At 47.5% G+C, this 21,737-nt stretch overlaps 1 protein-coding gene across 1 annotated transcript in view; it reads right to left on the bottom strand.

Annotated features, from left to right (window-relative positions):
* Stk32b (serine/threonine kinase 32B) overlaps window positions 1-21,737 on the bottom strand; it is a 336,180-nt gene that overhangs the window by 25,383 nt on the left and 289,060 nt on the right. The window contains exons 7-8 of the mRNA XM_063230171.1: window positions 5,641-5,744; window positions 166-282 (exon numbers count right to left, since the gene is read on the bottom strand). Coding sequence (XP_063086241.1) covers window positions 166-282; window positions 5,641-5,744 — 221 coding nt within the window. The remainder of the gene's footprint in view (window positions 1-165; window positions 283-5,640; window positions 5,745-21,737) is intronic.

Here is a 21,737-nt window from a genome sequence, read left to right as displayed (position 1 = left end):
CAGGACTTGGTGTCAGGGAGTCCATGGTCCTTGCAGTCTGTTGGCACCCTGTGGTGGGGCTTATTGCCCCACCATGGAGTCCAGCCTCGGTGTCTCCACTTTCCCTGTACTCCCCACACCCCCATGTCTACACCAGAGGACACTGAAGCTGGGGCTGGCCCTTACCTTCTTCAGCAGGGCCACCATGCCAGGGCACCATGCAGAGGAGTAGTGAACGCGCTCCACCTTGATCGTGTTGAGGATCTCGTCGATGGGCGTGGATGAGTGGATCTCATAGGGCCTCTGTAAGCAAGGGACAGCCAGAGTCAGACTGGGCATGTGATGGCCAGGGATGGCATAGTGTCCCCATCAGAGGTATAGACCTCACCTTCTGGTGGACCTTTCCCTGTCCTGCTGGCCTTGTCTGAGAGGGGCCAGGGCTGATGTTCAGATGACATTAAAGGGACATAGGAAGAAAACAACCATGTGCAAGCCAAGGAGAGGCACCCAGAATGGCACTTCCCTCATGACCCAGGAGAAGCCCATCCTGCCCTAGCCTCCTGCTTGAGCCCCAGACTGTAGGACCCTGCTGCGGAGGCACAGAAAATGAACACAGCCATCACATGTCCACAGGCAGAGCTCTGGTCCATGGGTTTGACCCTCTGTTCTTGTGAGGCTGTCCTCTATGGTCAGGATAAATAGGCCCTGCTGCCCGGGATGGGGGTATGGGGAGGGGGGAGGGAGACAGGCAGCTGAATTGTTGGGGTGTGAATGGGGTGTGGGGAAGAAAGCTATGAGTGCCAGGATCCTGGGAGGGTCCATAATCTCTACAGGGTGGCCTGAGCTTGAGACTCCCACTAGACACAGCGGGGTGCCTGCAGAGGGGCTTCTGGACTGGCCCTCCCATGTTGCTCCTTTCAGTGTACTATTCGCCCACTGTGCACCAGCTGTCTGGACACGCTAACAGAGAGTCTCATCTCATCCTCATCAACAAGTCAGGAAACTGAGGCTCATGGATGAATAGAAAGATATGAAGTGTTAGACCAAGCCCTTTCCCTAAAGCTGCTGGAGAGTTGCAAATTCCATTGCCTGGGGCAGAGCCAGCCAGAAGAAAGGTGGAGACTTCCCCCATCACGGACACTCATCTCTGTCTCCTGTCCAGCCACTCCCTCAGGAGCTCTGCACTATCCGAAGCTCCCAAGTGAGCCACCCTCTCCCTACACTAATTCTCTCCACTTCTCAAGGGAGTGAGACTGACCACTACCACCACCACAGTCAGGAGCACTGCAATACGCCGCAAGGTCAACATAGCAAATGCATTTAGAAATAAGCCAAACCAAAATACACCTGAACCTTCTTGCTCCAGGTTTAGCCTTTTCCTGTTTGGGTGGCTCCAGGGAGAGTCAGGTCCTCTTTCAGGAATCACTGGCGAATATTAAGATCAATATCCTGTCTGCTGGTGGTGGAGAATTCTCCTGATGCTAGCATGCTCTTGGTGGCCTTTGGATGGGTGGACCCAGAGAGGCGAGTGTTTCCGAGGTAAAGGAACTGCATGTGCTTAGGCGGAAGTGATTTTAGCAGCAGGACAGTGTGTACATACTCATCACGGAGTGCAGGTGTCAGTGCAGGAAACTCAGTTTACAAAAAGTACCAATTTACCAAGAAACGGGAATACAGAGAGTTATTTTATGTGTTAGGGCTAGACTTTGGAGACCATTTGATTCTCCATCCTCTACAAAAAATCTCTTTATTCCAAATCCCAGTACAGAAGAGAGGAAAGTGAAGAACAGTTCCTTGAGCATCTTAGACCTCCAAGGCTGGAGGAGATTTCCCCTCTCTGGAACTGTCTAATTGCTTCTGCAGGGGCCTAGAGTCCAGGAAACAAAATGCCCGGACAATCTAAGAGGCTTCTTCCTCCTGCTTTAAAAAGGAGTCCTTTATTTCCCAGGTTCCTGAGTCCTGTCTGTTTTACTAGGAGACCAGAACTAAGGGCCTCCTCCTTCTCCTGTTAGGTTGAACCCACCTATGAGGTGTGTACTCCTGTCATTCTTAGTAATGCACTCCAACCTCTAGGGAGCACTCCAGATACCCTTCTTGTATGCACTGGCCTCTCTACACCCCACAGTCTCTCTATTTCTGCAGACTACTTGGGTCAAGGTAACACAGGTGAGGGGGGTCGCAGTGAGCAAGCCTGTGCCACAGCGTGCGCCTTCTGGGACCACTCCAAGCCCTTGTCAGGAAGTCACACTCAGGGCCTCAGTTAATCCTCTGGCTATCTCTATGGTCAACTATAGTGTGTGGTTGGTGGTTCTCAACCCAGGCAGTTTGCCAGGGGCTTTTGGCACTGTTGGGAGACAATTTCGATTGTTGTACCTGGGTGGGGGAGATTCTGCTAGCTTCCAGCAGGGAGGCCGTGCACAGGAGGGGTCAGCCTGCAGTGCACTGGAGAGTCCCACCCAGAGAATGACTCAGGGCCCAGGGCCCACAGTACTGAAGGGGAAACCCTGGGGCTGAGGGCTGCACTGCTGCCCCCTCATTTAACAGACCAGAAACAGGCTCAGCACAGATCATTCAGAGATGCTGGGGCAGAGGCAGGATTTGAACTCAGGAATGCGTGATTCTAGAGCCTGTACTCTCTCTAGCCATGGTGCCACTGCTTTCTCACTGACTTAGCAGCGAAGGCTCTGTCCTGAGCTACCTAGCATAAAGCCCACGTCTCCCTGGCCATGGATGAACCAGCCTCAGCCTCCTCTTGGCTGTGTCTACACTATTGCCTCCAGCAGTTCACATCTGAGCAGCTCTCTCCCTCAGGAGTCTTCCCTGTCCGCCATGTCTCATCCTTGCTGAGCCTCATCCACCATCTCATGCTTGGTGTGATCAGCTGCTCCCATGTGCCAGATGCTGCCCAGGTGGCCACATTCCTCACTAAATCCCACAGTGACCCTGGAAGTTGGCCTCTTTATCCTCCTGTTATACATGAGAAGACTGAGGTTTGATGCACTGAGCGACCGTAGCACCAAGGAGCACCTCTGCTCATGAAGTTCGAAGCCTCATTGACTAATGGTCGGCACTCAGGTGTGATGCAGTGCGATGGTTAAGCTTAACTGACCACTTGGCTGGCTGACCGACTGCCCGGGGGTTAGCAAACCATGCTCGTGGTTGTGTCTGTTCAGATCATGGAGGGGTGGCTTGGGTACTATCTGTGTTCCCTGGCGTTCTCCTCTCTGGCACTGTTCCCTTGTTCAGCTTCCTAGCCACCATAAAATAAGCGGCTTCTCTTTGCTCTTCCCTTCCACCATGATATTCTTATTTTGGAGCCAGCATCATGGACTAAATCCCCCGAAATTGTGAGCTGACAAAATGGTGCTTTCCCTCCTTTAAGTTCCATGTGTCTGCTCCAGCCCTTCATTGTATAGCTGGGGAATGGGCGCCCAGAGTGGAGGGGTGTCACACAAGGTCCCTCGGTGACCAGCACCAGGCCAACCGCCAGAGCACTGCAGAGTGGTTTTCTGGTGCCACTCTAAGCCAATACTGAGAGCCCTCCTCTGTGTAGCCTTCTTCTCCCAGGGACAAAAAGCTGATCTGTACATCTGATAGCCTCTGCTTTTGGGGCTGGCTCTAGCACTTGGAAGGTGCCACCTTGGAAGGAACTGGGGCCTGTCAGCAGGTTCTTCCAGGACAGCAGTCCCATGGGCCAGGGGAAGGAGGCTGCCACCTAGACCCTGCTGGCTGCAGTGAGGTGCCTGGGAGAGAGGGGTTGAGCCTGTGAGAGTCCCCTGAGATTCTGTCTCTGTTACAAGGAGGCTGCTTTCAGCTGAGCAGGAGGGAAACCTATGGATCATTGGAGCTGACCAAAATGAAATGGAGTCTTCCTGGAGGTAAGGAGCTATCTGGGCCCCAAGGGTAATCAACTTCCAGAAGAGACTGCGGGGACGCAGCAGCTGATAGACTGAGGTGGAATGAGGAAGGGTAACCGCGACATGTGCACAGGTCTTGTGCGAGGATGCGTGTCTCCTGGACTGAATCAGGTACTTAATACTGAGCGCAAGCTCCTCATGCAGCCCTGTTGCCCCTCAGGTGAGAGAATAAGCCAGGCAGCAGCCTTTGGCAGGAAGGTTTGTGCCAGTTCATAGCAGGTGTCCTTCACTGCACACTCTGTCCCCACACCACAGGCCCCCGGCTGACTGTGAGTTTTTTCCCTGTTCCGCTGAAAGCAGCATCTGATCTTTGAGTCAGAAATGCGGAAGCATTAAAATGAAGCAGCAGCTTTTTGGAGCATCAAGATGTACCCCCCTTGAGGCTTTCTGCAGGTCCTGGTCTTCTATTGACCCTGAGGAACAATCACCGTAGTCCTTTCTGCTGGTGGTGTCCAGTTACTTAGGGCAGTGGCTGGCTGAGGTCACAGTGTGATGGATTTAAGATGATCAGGGTCTGGTGGACACCTGTGTGCGCCACTCCTGTGATACCATTGACCCTCGAGTCTCTCCTTCCCAGTGAGTGTCAACAGAGCCAGAGGAGCCAAACAGAAGCTAGCAGACCTGCGGCTTAGGGTTAGAGGTAGGCAAAAGAACCAGTTCATCTTCCCTTACACTCTAAAAACCACTATGTACTATAATCATGTTTTGAGGAATTCGGAGATGACTTGGTTAAAAGATTGAGATCAAGAGCCAGAAGCTGCTGCCGAAACGAGAGGGTGGTAAATCACATTTGTGCTCAGAGGGCTCACAGGTTATGAGCCACTGTTGTCACTCATCCACTGAACAACCACACGGTCAGTCTCCTTGTCACCATGCACTGGGGACCCCATGGTGACTAACTCTGCTCCCCTCGGGAGGGATGCCTTTTGCTGACATGAATATGCATGTATGCAAATGACTTCAAAACCTTGTTAACACCACAGCGTGTGGACTCTGGAGCTGTAGGGAAGAGGAAAAGAGATCTGCAAATCCTCCAGCCCCAGTTCCAGGAGGGGACTGGCAAGAGTGTTATTATCGCTGTTGGACCAATGAGGAAGGGGTTTCCAGGGGTGTGGTGACATCATATGCAAAAGATACTTGTGCAGCAAAAACATGCCTCAGTATTGGTTTTGTCATAAAATTTTCTGCTCAAATAAAAGTGTGAGTTATTAGTTGCTGAACTGCCTCTTTATCATCTTCCGTGATTACATGTAAATAAACCAAAATAAAAATGACCAGTGAGCACCCTGGGTCACTTCTATAGGGCACTGCATAATGTATTACGGGGAAGATAAGACTAAGACAAATAATGACAGCAACAACAACCCAAGGCAGGAAAAAGAGAGAGAGAAAGGAAAACAGAAACACCCTCTTCTAATCTTCAGCATTACAGAGCTTCCACCCAAGCCAGGAAGCACTGTGTCATGGACTCAAAGCGAAGAGGGTTTGAAACCACAAGGCCAAGGCGCTGGTCACCTGCAGACCTCATGTGAGCCCCCTCCCCCAGCAGCAGAATGAGGGGTTGGCCCAGAGCTCATGGCAGGGGCATGGGGGTGGGTGTTCCAATGCCCAGGGCCTGTCGAGCTGGGGTGCAGGCCAGGCATTGAAGCCAGAAGCTGGTTCAGCTTCTACCCAGCCCTCCACCCAGCCCTCTGTGCCACACACCCACCCCCTCCGGTCCCGCACATCTGTCTGAGCATCTCACCCAGCCCCGCAGCAGCTCATAGGCTGTGATGCCTAGGGACCACCAGTCGACGGGGTACGAGTACCCAGGGCTTCCGTCCACGTACACCTGGAAGACTTCTGGAGCTGCCAGAGACAAGAGAGAGAGAAGATCAGTGCATGTTATGGTTTACAGCCACCACCCCGCAGAGGGGTGAGGTCACGCACCCAGAGATTTTGATGGCATAGTCAGTGCTGCTTCTGTACTGCATAGCACACCTGCAGCTGTACACTTCACATTTTTTAAATCTGTTGCTTCTCATCCACCCTAGATCAGCCAGACACCCAAGTCCATGAATTGCCTTTTCCAGCCTGCACGGAGCCTGGAGCTGTGTTATTCAGAGCCCACTTGGACGCCACTGCCAAGCCCAAAGCTGAATTCACAAGGTTGTCTTTCCTGGCATGAGTCATGACCTGTCCCTTTCCCTTCTCTCCCCAGGGCTCTTGGAGAGTGGCCAGGTGGTCCTGGGCTGAGCTTCCTCAGGCCTGGACAGCTGCTAGCCTGCCCTCCAGCTCCAACAACACCCAGGGGTGCACAAGTGGGTGAGGGCGCCTCGGGGACTCCCAGAAGTCCTCCTTATGCCCAGCAGCCCAGGAGTCCACTTGGAATTTGAGGTGGGTGATTTATGCTGCTCAGCTGTCACGAGCAATCAAGTGACAAATGTCTGTAGTTGCAGGGAAGGTGACATGCTCTCCACCCCCGTGTAGTTGGGAGTTCATGATACAACACGAAGAGCATTTATCTCATAATCTCCATGTCACCAAAATTACCACTCTGGTGGCTCAGAGCCATTGCTATTAGACTTGAGGGAATCACGCAGTTTTAGAGCTGGAAGGACAGTCACAGCCCCGTTCCTGGCGACAGCCTCGCACAGGTGGATGGGTGAACAGTAGCCATGGTGATAGCCAGGGGCTCTCGAATCCTCACAGCTCCACAGTGAGACAGGTGCTGGGAGGGTAAGGACACTGAGGCTGAATGGCAGCATCCTAAAAGATGCATCTACGCCCCAAGCCTTGCACCTGTGCAGGGGCCACACTGGGAAACAGGGTTTCTGCAGGTGTACCTAGAAGTTAAGGGCCTCAAGATAAAAATCACCCTTGATTTATATTGGGCCCTAAATCCTATGGCTGACGTTTTTGCAAGAGAAAGAGCATGGGAACTGGAGACAGAGGCGGAGACTAGGGTGATGACAGGAGCATGGAAAGCCCCAAAAGTGAGAGAGGTGGAGAGAATTCTCCTGACACCCTCTCAGGGAGCCTCGCCCTGCCCACGCCTTGATGTGGGGTGCCAAGCTTCAGGGCAGAAAACAAATTAGCTTCCGTAATTCAAACTACTCACTCTGTGGAGATCTGCTTCTTGTCCACACACAACCACTAGAAGGCTGAGAAACTTGTCCAAGTCAGTTTCCTGGTCAACCGGATGCTGGGCTTAGTGTGTCTGGGTTTTCTGACACTGAACTCTTTCTTCCATTCAAAGGATCACCAGGAGGGGCCGGCTTGTCCAAGATTGGTGTCCTGATGCACCCTTCTGCCTGGTACTCACCCACATACACAGTAGGCACTTAGTAAATGTGTGTCCATTGGCCCTTTCACCCTGATGCTGTGGGGCTGACGCCGAGTTTTGATGGCTGCCTGAGAAATAGAAACAGCTTTTGGTCCTTTGGGAGAGGAGCCTGGCAGAAGGGACAGGAGCGTAGGAAATCACTGTGTCATGTCCCCTCCTAGACTGGCCACAGGCTGGAGACAGCAGAGTGACTTGTGCCGGGCACCTCTTTACCCAGCCTGGTGTCTGGGAATCTCCTGGTGCAGGCTTCAGGCTGAGAAGGTCCATTTTTTTGTTGCTCTTGGTGGCAGCTCTAGGTGGTTCTGCCTCCTCGCCAGTTCCCACGCCTTCCTCTCTGGGATCACACCTTGGCTGACAGCACCCTCTCTTCCTGTGTCCTGTAGAGCCCTTGTCCATCTCCGTTTTCTGACTGAGACTCAGGACACAAGAGCTGCTGCTGCTGGACCTTCCAGCACAACTGGCTTCACCCACTGATCCCTGCAACACCAGCAGCTCTGGAGCCTCACTGAGCCCACAGAAGACTGAGGTCCGAACTGCCTGGGGCCTCAGGGCTTGCCTGTTGTCTTCCCTGTCGGGCTTCTCGGAGTCTGTCATACAACAGTGTGTTTGGGGGCACCTCAGAGGAGCGCAGTGCAGCAGTAGGCATTGGTGAGGAAATGCACTGGGCTAGGTCCTAGAGTCTTTTCTGCTTTCCTTCTTTGGAGGAGCATAGCAGGTGCTAGGGCTAGGACCATCATGACCTAGAAGGTGACTCCAGGTTCTATGGCCAAGCACTTGACTCCAAGGTGTCTGCCTGGGTCTGGCCCCCACTGCACAGCAGTCACTGGATTCCTAGAATCCCCAGGGCAGCTCACTCTGCATGCACTGCTTTCCCCCATGCATGTACACTCATGATAACCAAGTGCAGTCATTGGGTAAAAGCAATAGCTAACAACAAAACAGAAAAGTCTAACAATAGGTTGCAACAGAAGTTGTGTGAACGTGGCCTCTTTTTCTCAGAAAATATTGTTCTGTACTGTACTAACCCTTCTTATGATGTGAGACTAAAACCTACATGATCAGAGGGAGTGAGGTGGGTAATGTGGGCACTGAGATGTAGCCTTAGGCTGCCACATAAAGGTTAATGAACCCACGCATGAGGTTGTGTGACAGTTGGTCTGATAGCTCACACAGCTAAGTGACTAACAGGAGGGTAACGTATACAGCGGGTACACACTGGACAAAGGGAAGATTTGCCTCAGGGCTGGGTAGAGTGAGATTCTGCCCCACTACTCAGAATGGTGCACAATTAAAAACTTATGAACACTTTACCTTTGTAATCCTCTACTTAATATTTTTTGGACCTGAAACACTGTAAAGAATACATGGAGACAAATGTATTGTGCCACTGTGATTGCCCCTGGCCATGCCAGGCTCCAGCTTCTCAAGCTTTGTGCTGTTTGTCCCCAGCACAGAGACCCCATCTTGGTCTCTGTGCCTCTTTCCTAATGTGCTGGGCCCTTTCTGCAGAGGTGCAGCACCAGGACTGTGTCCCTCAGGACCCTGTGTCTTACTCTGCGTTGCTGAGTGCTCGGACTACTATGTCTGTGTGTCATGATTGTGCCCTCCCTACCCTCCTCCATTCTGCCCTCTGCTCTCCCCACCTCCTGTCGCACTGTTGTGTTTTCCTCACTTGTCTGCTTTCTCTCCAGTCTCTAGGCTCCTTGAGGAAAGGGACTATCTATTTTCTGTGATGTTTCATTCAGGAAGATTTTGTTAACTGAAACTCTGATCTTGGTTAACAGCAGTTAAAGCTTGTATCACTCTTCTATGCAGCGAGTCCTGCTCTCACCTCTTCATATTCTGCTAATAAAAATAGCCAGTCTTTAAGGAGCAGCTGCTATGGGCCAAAATTCTGTTTCAAAAGCTTAGCAAGTATTTATTCATCTTAACAGCAGGGAGCCTGGTTAGCTGCTCGTACATCCCGTGAAGGAAAAAACCAGATGCTCTGGGCCAACACCATCAGGACTGGAGCAAAGGACTCCAGGGGCTCTGGGACAATAAATGACAGTGAAGTAAATGCTAGGAGATGCCTGTGCCCATGCCTGGAAAGGGTGTCCAGGCTTCCAGATTCCTTCTTTTATTATTGGTACCCAGGGCCTTCCAGGAAAGAGAGAACCAAAATTTCAGCCAGGGCCCTCATTGAGGAAGGACGAATGACTGCCCGTGTGTAGAGATGGCAATTGTCAGTGTCATCACTGTGTGCACACCATTTGTACAGAGATTTGTTCGTGTACCACCTTGCCCATCCTTGAGGTGTCCTAGGCTGTGGTGGTAGAAACTGAGGTCTAGGGAGCCCATGGGCATTCCAGGAGCATGGAAATGATGAGTGGGGAGCCTGGGTAGCAAGGAGATCCTTAAATCCTGAAGCCTGGGGCTCCACACAGCTGCTCCATTATCAGGATGAAAAGCAGCTCTGCTTGCAGCATCAGTAGGTGCCATACGACAGTATCTACCCTGTGCCACACGCATGACAGGGTTCTGGGTGTGTATTACTTACTCCCCCGAATGCAAACTTATAGAGCCTGCTAGGTGCCAGCACACTGTGCTTTATGTCATCCTGTCCTCAGGAGGATCTTGGTGGAGAGAGAGCTACTGTTATGTCCACTTCAGGAAACTGAGATTCCAGGAGTTTAAACCACATGCTCAAGGTAACCCAGCTACTGAGGCTCTGAGGCTTAAATAAACCCAACCTCTTCCAGTTTCCTGGGGGCAATCAGAGTGACATGGACCTCACCCATGCCAGCAAAGAGAGCTCATGCACTCCACTAATTCAGGCAGTTCAGGATCTGCTGACAATAAAAACCACACACACACACACACACACACGCACACGCACACGCACACACGGTACATGGCACCTTTCATATGTCTTATATTCCAAAATCTTTCCATGATCAGTGTGGCAAATCTGATCCTTCAGCTGGAACCAAACCCAAGAGTATTTTATGAAGATCTTGAAACTGTGCAGCCGAGGCAATCAGGGTTTCACCATAACCCAAAAGAAAACGAAAGTGTTTTCACCACCCATGCGCAAACCGATGGAGGTGGTTTGAAATCCTGTGGGAACCAGCTCTCGATCGCGTTCCCTGTGGAGACTCTTCCTTTCCCTGCGGTCTCCTAGGACCTGTGGCAGTGCCAGGCACATGCTGTGCCCTTCATGGATTCCCACGGACTTGCTGGGTGGCGCAGGGTGTCGCAGGGCTTTGGCTGTGCCCAGCATGGCCCAAGGATAAGGGACAATCATCCTCACCTCAGCATCGCTACCAACAGCAGAGAGAGCCTTCCAAAGCGGGTTAAAATGGGAACCATGTCTGATTCCAAGGAGACACCAGGGCTTCTCATAATTGGTCTCCCAGAAAAGCAAGAGCATGCAGAGTCCTGTGAAAGAGGTTGTCTTTTTTCCTCCCAGAAATGTAAATACACTTTTGGTGGGATTTGCCACCCTACACTAACCATGCAGAGTTTCTTTCCTCATTAGACTAAAAATATGAAAAAATACAATTGCCTTCTCAATCACTGTTCTGAGCCTGCTGCTTTAGCTCTCTGAATATTTCTCGAGGTTTGACGGCTTTGGCTTAGCGTGAAATGCTATTCAGCATCCGGTCTGTGGGCCCACAGGCGTCCCAGGTCTGTCTCTCCATGTCTGCACTCCCTGCTGGCCCCTGAATGTTTTGTTATGCATGCCAGCTAGCAGCGGCCTTTGAGGTGAGTTCTGTCATTCCCAAAATGTTATGGATATGGGAGCCGAGGTGTGCTGGAGTTGTTCAATGTCGTCTGGCCCAGCCAGGAACAGAATCCAGTCCTCCTTCCCACTAGTGCTGTCGCGGCAAGACCCTGCCTCCCATTTGATAGTGCAGCCTCAGGAGGGCAAGGGTTGTGAGGCCAGCCAGCCCTAGACACCTCCACCTACAGGTCCCACGGACATGACACGTCACCCCGTCCCAGCCAGGCGCCTCCTTCTGGAACAGCCTCTTCTCTCGGCTGCTCAGCCTCAGCCCTGGTCCGGCCCTGGTGGAACTTGTGATTCTGATCACATGATTGGTCCTTAAGCTTCCTCATTTTCCTTTCCCTAAGCTTCCCCTCCTGACCAGCCCTATCCTGGCCCTTTCACATCTCTGCCTAGACTCATGCCAGGCCCCTCGCCCATCTGCTGGCCTCCACCTGCTGATGCCCTTTAGCCCCTGCCCCCTCCCCTACCCCAAAAGTCCTCTGAAGTCAGTGGATCCATGAAGGGAGAGGCCAGGGCTGCAGAGGTATCGCTGTTCAACCTCAGCTCTGTGCTTACAGGTTTTGTCTTACATTACTGTCTTTTTCCTAGTCACACATTCAGGTCACTGGCTAAAGTCATCACAAGTTTTTCTATTCCTATAGGATGAATTTCACAGTCCTCAGCAGGAAAAGTTCCCGACAACAGGCCTCAGCCACCCCAGCCAAGCCTCCTACCTGGCTACTGTCCTCATTATGATCACGGTGCCAACTTCAGAGAAAAGGAGTGTATTCTCTTAAATCCGTTGAGACTTACCTCCTGATAATCATTACCTGCTTTTCATATTCACGAACTCCTATTTATACTTCAAGACTCAGCTCAAACTTTGCTCTGCCCCTGAGCAGTATTCAAGTCTTTTATTATGACTGCCCACTCCCCCTTTTCATCCTCCTTGACCCAGTCTGTGTCCTGGCCTCCTTCCCATCCTTGTCCACTCCTCCTTGCAGTGCTGATCATGCAGCACTTTACTAAAAGAATTCACATCCACCTTCCCACCAGACCATGAGCCCTTTGGGGGCAGGGCCGTGACTCAGTCAGTCTCGATCTTCAGGGAAATAAATCATGAAGCTGATCTAGAAGCACATGCTTGGTATACCTCAGGAGCAGAGACGCTGGGGACCCGGAGACCTGGCTCTTGGTCCCTGGGCAAGCACTTCACCTGCGAGCAAGTCTGAAGCCGCAGAATGATCCAGTGCCCGCCTTGTGATGGGGTCACATATGTGATAACATGTATGTGCTTAATAACACACGTGCTTAGTTTTGAGACTGCCACAAAGCAAGCTCCCATAGACGTGAGCCAGTGTGTGATGTCAGCGCGTTGCGCCCGCCAAGGGGATGCGTAGATGGGAGCCAGCTCAGAGGGCGCGTGCTGCACACGGTTCTCACGCGACTCAGCTCCTTCATTATCCTTCACACGGACGTGAATGGAGAAGCTGTGGTGAGCAGAGATAAGCAGCAGGCCCTGCCTCTCTCCGCATCCGCAGGGCTAATTTAATTTTCTCTGGCTCTCGGCTAGCAGGCTGAACTGAGGTATCACACGCTTACATATTAATTTGAGATTTAAAAAAACCCACCATACCAGTCTGGTAATTTCTCTCTTTCTAGAGGTGTGAATAGCATTAATAATAACAGAAAAGTGGTTTCATTAAAGTGTAAGACACTGCTCAGGCCCTGACCATTAGGATTTCACCATCTGCATGGGAAGAGGAAGCAGAGGGGAAGGTCAACTGACTAATGGAAAGCTCGGAGGAGACGCAAAAATAAATCATGATCAAATACCAGAAAATGACTTCGTGTTAAATGCATCCAATTCAGACAGTAGATGAGAAAAAGGTTTTCACAGTGGTGCTCTACCTGGAAGCACAGATTAGAATCAGTGCACAAAGTCAGTATGTGAAGCTGGAGATGAACCTCTAATCAGCATCTCGTGATGACAGAAAACTCTATTTCCATAGTGGATGAGTTTCCCCTCTCCACAGTGCTTGGGGCTAGAAGTGTTTTAGGTTTTATTTCTTTTTCCTAGATTCTGGAGTATTTGCATGCCCGTAATGAGATTATCTTGAGGACAGGACTCAGCTTTAATGTGAAATCCTTTTATGTTTTACATACACATTATACACCTAGCCTGAAGGTAATGCAAACAACATTTCCAGCGCACCTGTGTTTTGACTGTGCCCTGCCATGAGTTCAAGTATGGTTTTTTTCCTGTGTGGCATCATACCAGCACTCAAAATGCTTTGAGCTTGGGAATATTTTGGATTTCCAGTTTTCAGATTTAAGATGCTCAACCTGTAAGTCCACTCACTTAAAGGATTTTGCACTCTCTGTTTATCCCAGACAATTAATGCTTTCTACCATTTATTTCCTTTTGAACTTGCTACAGAAATCCGTAGCTATGATGCAGCACACAGGTACTGTGCAGTCCGGCCTACCCATGTCTAAACTCATCCTCCTCGCTTGCTTTGCTCAGCAAATCCATTGTGCAGAGATAAAGGAATGCACAGAGCCATATTTGCTGAGGACAAACAAATTTTCCTCTGGTTCTGCTGGCCAATTTCCAGTGCCTCTGTACCTTGACAAATGTCGCTCTATCTCCCTGCCATGCTTTCCCATCCCTTTTCCTGAACAGCACTGATTCATCCTGTAGGAGCCAGCAGGAAAGTGACTTTTTCAGCCAAGTTACTTTGGGCGTTTTGAGTCTAACTCATCTTCCCATCAACATCTCTCTTTTCCATGGTGATTCTTATCAAGATCTCAAGTAAATCTGCTCTGTTTATGTGTAGAAGTTGGAATGTCACATCTCACCTAACAGTGAGATGAAGCTGGGTAACTTGTACCAACCTAACCTAACCTCAGGAGACTCCCAGCAGAGGCAGGGACGTGAGTACAGGCTCCCCTGGGGGTGCCATGGGAAGAAGACAGGAGTAACACAGAGCGGGCAAGATTCTATCTGACATACTCAATGAATTGCGAAAGGCGGTGTGTGAGCTTAAGTGAGGAAACTGAACCTCTGTTTGTCTAGATACAAGGGGAATTTGAATCCATACACAATTTCTTCTCTGTAGCCTCGCTGTGTACTCATGAAAGAGATGGGGATAGGCAAGGAGACTGTAGGAGTTTGCCTTGAGGCCAGAGATCTTAGGAAAGGGAGCAGTAACTGCTTTGGGAAAGGCCTGGTGCCTTCCCTAGATCCACTTCCCAATGACCTGGTGGAACAGAGATCTTAGGCTACTGGGAGAAAGGCAGAAGGCTCTATCATCACAGGACATGGACAGGTACTCATGAGGGCAGAGGATGGTACATAAAAGGACAGAAAATTCTCCTGGGCTCAGACTAGTGTTTTTCACTGTTGGGAGAGAGGCTAGATCAATGTGAGACACCCCTGAGATCCTCAAGGCCCATAGATGCAGAACCTGCTAAAACTGAACCTGAAGCAAAACAGCAGGGACCATGAACTGCCCCCAATTCCCCCAGACAGCTGGAGTCAAGCCCCAGGAAACAGACACGTATGGAAGAACAGGAAGAACGGGGAGGGTGCAGGTCCCCAGGCAAACCCTCCCGTGAAGGTGCAACAGAAACACAGAGGCAAGCACTATGGCAACCCATCCCAATGTCACCACAGAAGTGGTGCAATGAAAATGACCATGGCAACAGTGAAACCCAAATCAAGCTCAACCATGGAGTACACTGATTCAGCCCTCCTCCAAACACCACTGAAGCCAAGGAGCGCAGCAGCCATGGTCATTTACAGACATAAACTGGACCTACGTGTGATGCCCAGACTTTAACCTAAAGCTGGAGGGCACAAGCCAAAACCAAAACCCCACTGCGAAGAGACAAACAAACCAACAGAACCACGTCCAGATGAAAGCTAGAAGTTGGAGCTGACACACAGGAATTTGAAATATTTCAAACTCTCCAGTGGAGAAGCAGAGAGCACACATCAACACAGGAGAATTCAACAGGAAGAGGGAAGAATAAACTCACTAAAGGGAAATGCTAAACACTAACAAACACGGTGTCAGGATGAAGAGCGCCTCCAGAGGATCACCCGCAGACTGCAACGTAAAATGAAACTCTAAGAGAACAAAGTAGGGAAAATAAAAGAACAAAGTACCTAAAGGCTGTGGAGTATAATATCAAAAGTCTAACACACACATAATTGAAATCCCAGAAGCAGAGTGAAGGGGTAGAGACTGGGCCAGAGACAAAACATTTGCAGAGGTAATAGTGAAGGATCTCCTGAAAATGATGAGTTGTCAGACTAGATAGTCAAGAAAGTCAGAGAGCATCAGCCAGGAGAAATGTGAAAAAATGAAAACAAAATCCAGTACATCCAAGGGTATCATTCTAAAACAAAAGATGAGGAGAAAATCTTGGCGGGAGCTCAAGGAAGAAGGCACTATATACACAGACGAACAGAGACAGGAAGAACGGCAGATTTACCATCAGGAACAGCTGCAGGTCAGGAGCAATGGGGCCACACATTTAAATGCTCAGAGAGGAAAACCAGCAATTTAGAATTATGCATCCAGTTAAAAAAGTAAGACAAATGATTTCCCAACATAAAAATTTAAAGCAGAAAAGAATTAGTCACCACTAGATTTTAACTGCAAGGAAATGAAGCCTGTCAGAACTGGAGCTACACAAAGAACTGAAGAATCCTGAAAATGGGAAAACAGCATAAATGCACATTTTTACTTATTTTAACCATTAAAATGTAACTGGATACCAGAAACAAAAATAAAGTCAGTGAAAATTGGTCAAAGAAGACAAATGATAAGAGGGAGGATTTGGGAGTATGAGATTTGTATGTCATAATATTTTAAGGTAGATTCTGATTAATAATAGAGTGACACCTTGTTTCATGAATGCTTTTTTTGCAGTTTGGTAGAGCACTTTGCAAAATTTGGCTTTTGTTTGTAAACTTTGCTTAGGGTGACAAACACAACAGCAATCATTTTTTTTACACAGACACAGAAGTGGCCATCTTTCCCAAAACTGTAGAACGAATTCAATTCATGAACCAAAGTACCACTGTATATATTGCAAGTGTAGGTCAGCTTCTGTATTTCCTTAATGTAAAAATATAAAGCTAATAGAGAAATTAGAGCAGAATCATAATAGTAATGAACAAATCCCAGACAAAGCAGAAGAAAGGGAACAAAGATGAAGTGGAATTAATAGAAGAAAAAGCAAGATGATAGATTACAACCCAACCATATCAATAATTATATTAGGCACAAATGGTATAAATGTCAAAAAGAAGAAAAGGGATATTTTGCCAGATAATATAGACTGGTTACAAGAAATCCACCTTAAATATAAAGATATAAATACAAAGGGTGGTTTAAAAACAGGAGATGGGAAACATTGTGAGGGATGGGATAGAGCTGGTTTATACTACTGGCTCACAAGAGTGCACTGTTACGTGTTTGAGGAGGCCATGTTGGCATCTGAAATAAGCCTACTGGGAGTGCTTCTCTCGCTAAAAATACCACAATCCACAAATCAGGATTTTTTTCTTTACTGGAGAACTAGTTGTTAAACATTTGCCATTGCACTAGTGAATATAACATGCAAAGACTAAAGAAGGCCGTGTTGGGTATGTTAACATAATCGGGGCCTTTGTGCCTGTTAATTCTGCATGCACAGGCCAATCAGCCACAGATTAAAAATATTCAGAAAACAACTGTACCTGTCATGAATGTGTGAAGACCTTTTCCTCACCATTATTACCTACACAAATAGAATATAACAATGTTTTCATGGTGTTTACTTTGCATTTACTAGGTGCTATAATCATCTAGCAGTGATGTAGGATAAAGGGTGCAGGAAGATGTACAGAGGTTATGTAGGCAGATGCCACCATTTTACACAGGGCACTCGAGCATCTATGAAGTTTGGAATCCTAGGGTTAGGGGTAGGTGGGTCCAGGAGCCAGACCTTCATCAAGTCCAAGAAACAACTGCATCAGAACTGGAAACATACAGGATACAGCTAAAACTGTAGACAGCTACAGGTTACAGGTAAGGCTGCGTTTGAAATTTATAGCATTAAGTCCTTACATTGGAATAGCAGTTGTCTGAAATTAGTAAACTTCCACCTTAAGAAAATAGAACAAATTAAGCCCAAAGGAAGGAATTAAGCTCAAAGTAAGGAATTAAGCCCAAAGAGAGGAAAAATCAGTAAAATATAAAACAGAAAAACAAGTGAAATCAGTAAAGATTAAAAACGGGCTCATTAAGCAAATCAATAAATATGATAGAACTTCTAACTAGAATGATCAGGAAAATCAGAGGAAAATACAAATAAACAATCAGAATGAAGGAGGGGTCATCATTGTGGAATCCACTCTCATTAAAAGAATAAGAAGGGAATATTATAAATAATTTTATCCCCATGTATTTGAAAATTTAGATGAAATAGTAAAATTTTCTGTAAGATGTAAGCTACCAAATTTTACTAAAAATTTAGTTAGTTGTAGAAATTGAACTCACAGTGAAAAACTCTCTAGCAAAGAAACCTCCGAGCCTAAATATTTTCACTGCACAAGTTTATCCAGTACAGGCACAATAATACTAGTCCTGCTTACTCCCTATTTGTCTTATGTTGCCAGGAGTGCTGACATGCAAACCACTCAAAATTGTTACAGGAACCCAAAGCTACAGATGAATATTCCTCATGAATGCAGATGTAAATATTGTGAGCAAGATATTAGCAAATTGATCTCAGCTATGCAAAAAAGGACCATCATCATGAGTAATGGGGTTTATTCTAGGAGTTCAGGCTGGTTCAGCATTTCAGAATCAACCAATGTATTTCAACAGAGTAGAGAAGCAAAACCATCTGACTATCTCAATAGCGCCAGAAAGCCTGCTTGGCAAAATTCAGCATGCATTTGTGATTTAAAGAAACACCAAAATTGGAAACAGAAGGGACTTCCTCAACTTGATAGAGAACAAGCACAAAGAACATACTATTTAATCTTGGGTACTCAAGAAGCCGAGGCAGGAAGATCGTAAGTGTAAGGACAGCCTGGGGAACTAAAGAAAATAAAAATTTAAAAATGGGCAGGGGAGGTAACTCAGTGTGCTTTCCTGGCCTGATGAGACCTTGGGCTCAGTTATTAGTGGTAGAACCACTACCACCACCACCATCACCATCACCATCACCATCACCATCACCATCACCACCACCACCACCACCACCACCACCTCCACCACCACCACCTCCACCATCACCACCTCCACCATCACCATCACCATCACCATCACCACCACCACCACCACCACCATCACCACCACCACCACCACCACCATCACCACCACCTCCACCACCATCACCATCACCATCACCATCACCACCACCACCACCATCACCATCACCATCACCATCACCATCACCATCACCATCACTATCACCATCACCATCACCACTTGACAGCTGGTTTACTACTGAATGGTAAAACATGAAATGCTTTCCAACTTAGATCAGGATCCAGATAAGTTCATCAAATCTTCTAGCTAAGGTCATAGAACCAAGGAAGGAAAACCACATACACTGAAAAAGGGAAAATAAACATAGTGCTTTTCCTGTCTTCAAATATGGTTGTATATGTAGAAATCTAAAAAAAAATCAACTAAGAGAAGCCACAAGAATTGATAAATAAATTTTAAAAAGCCACAAGATATAAAGTCAATATAAAATCAATTATATTTCTATAAATTTGTAATTAATGATTGAGAACTGATATTTTAAAATATTAACATCAGGAGTGGCCCTCAAAATCCACAATATTTAAGTACAAATATAACAAAATATGTGCCAAATCTATATACTGAATAGTATATAGCACAGAAGAAAGAATTCAAGATGACTTAATATCATTATATGGAAAATTGTCCTATGTTCATGGTTTGAAGACTTCACATCAGGAAGCCCCCTTTCTCTGGAATGTAACCCATATTAGTGGAATCCTAACAAAACCCCAACTGAAGTATTTTGTTTTGCCTTTGTAAAAGATGAAAGGGTCCCAAAGGATTCTCACTGTCCTATGTCAAGTATCTTTATGAAGCCACATGAAGACCCATACATTTATGGCCAGTTCAGTTTTGACACAGTTGCAAAAGTCACCGTGTAGACAAGTGACAATATTTTCTTTTTTTTTTTTTTTTGTCTTTTTCATTTTTATTGGTACTGGGGATTGAACTCATGACTGCCTGCTTGCAAGGCAGGTGCTTATGCCACTGAGCTAAATCCCCAGCCCCCAAGTGACAATATTTTCAACACACAGTATTAGAAATATCAAGAAGCCAGAGCTACACCTCCCATCATGCTCCAAAATTAACTTAAAATGTATGGGCCAGAAGTATAGCACTTCCACAGAAAGTAGATGAGAGAGTCTTTGTGACCTCATGGAGAAAAATAGTTTTACTTATAACTCCAAGTACATGATTGATAAATACAAGGTGTGAAAATGGACATCATGAAATTTACAACTTTTGTCTTTTAAAAGATTCTTTTAAAATACTAGAATGCCAAGCCATTGACTAGAAGAAAACATTTGTAAAACACATACCTAGTAATAGTGATATAAAGAAGTCCCAAAGCTTATAATTAAAAACCAACCCAACAAACAAAAAGTGCTGGGAGAAGTCTAGCAGACAAGAGCAGAATATTTTTTTTAAATCTAATTCGAGACCCTTTGGTTAAATTTCCTGTGAAATATGATGGGAGGTGTAGCTCTGGCTTCTTGATATTTCTAATACTGTGTGTTGAAAATATTGTCACTTGGGGGCTGGGGATTTAGCTCAGCGGTATAAGCACCTGCCTTGCAAGCAGGCAGTTGTGAGTTCAATCCCCGGTACCGATAAAAATGAAAAAGACAAAAAAAAAAAAAAAAAAAAAGAAAATATTGTCACTTGTCTACAAGGTGAGAGTACTTAATACATCCTAAGTACTTAATACATCCTAATCATTAGGCATCAAGGTTTTTATTACCCTAGTACTTGAAATAACTGATTTCTTTTGGCTTTCCACAATAAAAATTATTGTAATCGAAAAAGATCCCCCCCCAATCCAAAAGGTTACTGTGCAAATGACTTGAACAGACACGTAGCATGAAAGAGGGATGGGTAGTAGACAGGCAGGTAGAAAATTCTCAGCACCATTAGTCAGGAGGGATTTGCAAGTGAAATGCACTCCCCACCTATCCAAATGGCCAACAGTACGACCCACAGGACAATATCAAGTGCTGGAGAGGGTACCTGGCAAGGAGACCTCTCACACATTGTTGTGGGAATGTACAATGGTTCGGCCACCAGGAAAAATATAGCAGTTTCTTAGAGAGGTAAACTCATGCTTGCCATGTGACCAGGTGATAATCCCACTCATAGGTAGTTATTATGGAGAAGTGAAAACTTACATCTGTACAAACCCTGTTTCCAGATGTTCGTCGTGGTTTTATGAACAGTTGTGTAACCTGGAAACAACACAAATGCTCTTTGATGGAGGAGAAGACAATTGTGCATCCATCAGCCACCAAAGCTCTACTCAGTGACAGACAGGAACGGGCTGCTGGGACACACGGCATGAGTAGAGTCCCAACACATCATTATAAGAGCAAAAGTGAGATCCACCCCCATTTCCCCATCTACACTTCTAGACTAATGCAAAACCACATGGGCAGAAAAAGCCAATCTCTGGTTGCCAGGGACTGCACCTGGGGAGTCCTGGGGAGGCGCTGGGACTTTGTATATCTTCACTGTGGTGTTTACATGGCTGCAGGTGCTTATCTGAGTTCAACCAACTGCTCACCAAAATGATTCATCTTGTGATATAAATATTAGCCCTCAGTAACAAACATTTCAAACCACATCTGATGGTTTGCAGATTTTTAAAGTGATAGTCTCTCTCTCACCAATAGCCAAACCTATGAAGGCAAAGATACTGTGGATTTTTTTTACAGTTGTAATTTCAGTCCCCAGAATACTGCTTGGCACATAGGTGGTTCCTGAAGGAAGGGAGGAAGAAAGAAAAGGAGGGAGGGAGGGAGGAAAGGAAAGAAGGAAGGAAGTGAGGGAGAGAGGGAGGAAGGGTAGGTTCTCACTAAATATAGGGGGCATAGGAGTCTCACCAGCCCAGGGCTGAGTTCGGGCTTTGCCACTTTCTCTGGCATAGGAAGCCTCCTTCACTCTCTTTAGCCTCAGTAATTTCTACAAGGAGAGTGCCAGCATTTTGCCAGGGTGAACGCATGGTGGCATCTTGGTTTACTCACACAGCCTCCTTGCGGGAGGCGCTGACATGCAGTGATGACCAGCTCTCTACTGACCCCATATTCTCCCAGGCACCCAGCCAGTAGGATCCCTTAGAGGCCCATTTCCCTCACTAGACTGTGAGCTCCCTAAGGGCAGGGAAGGTCAGCCAGGGAAGCTCAGGCAAGGCTCAGGCTCCCAATTCCATCCCAGGTAAGCAATGAGCTCAGGACTGACATGTGTGACGGCAGCAGTAACCAGCCTTGAGTACTCACCCGCCTCAGGCTCTGTGTTCAGTGGCTTCTGCACTGAGGCCAGCTCACACAGGCAACCTTGGGGGCACATGGCAAACATCGCATCCCATTTCAGATGAGGACACCGGGAGCCCCTCTATCTGGCAGTCAGCGTTGCCTGAGGGTCCCCAGCTAGGAACGTGCAATACATTGTGTTGG

Source organism: Cavia porcellus, unplaced genomic scaffold (genome assembly GCF_034190915.1).
Source record: "Cavia porcellus strain 051 isolate PalLab524CR breed Dunkin Hartley unplaced genomic scaffold, mCavPor4.1 scaffold_18, whole genome shotgun sequence".
Taxonomy (NCBI): Eukaryota; Metazoa; Chordata; class Mammalia; order Rodentia; family Caviidae; genus Cavia; species Cavia porcellus.
Note: the sequence above shows the minus strand (reverse complement) of the source record. Positions and strands in the feature narration are given on the sequence as shown.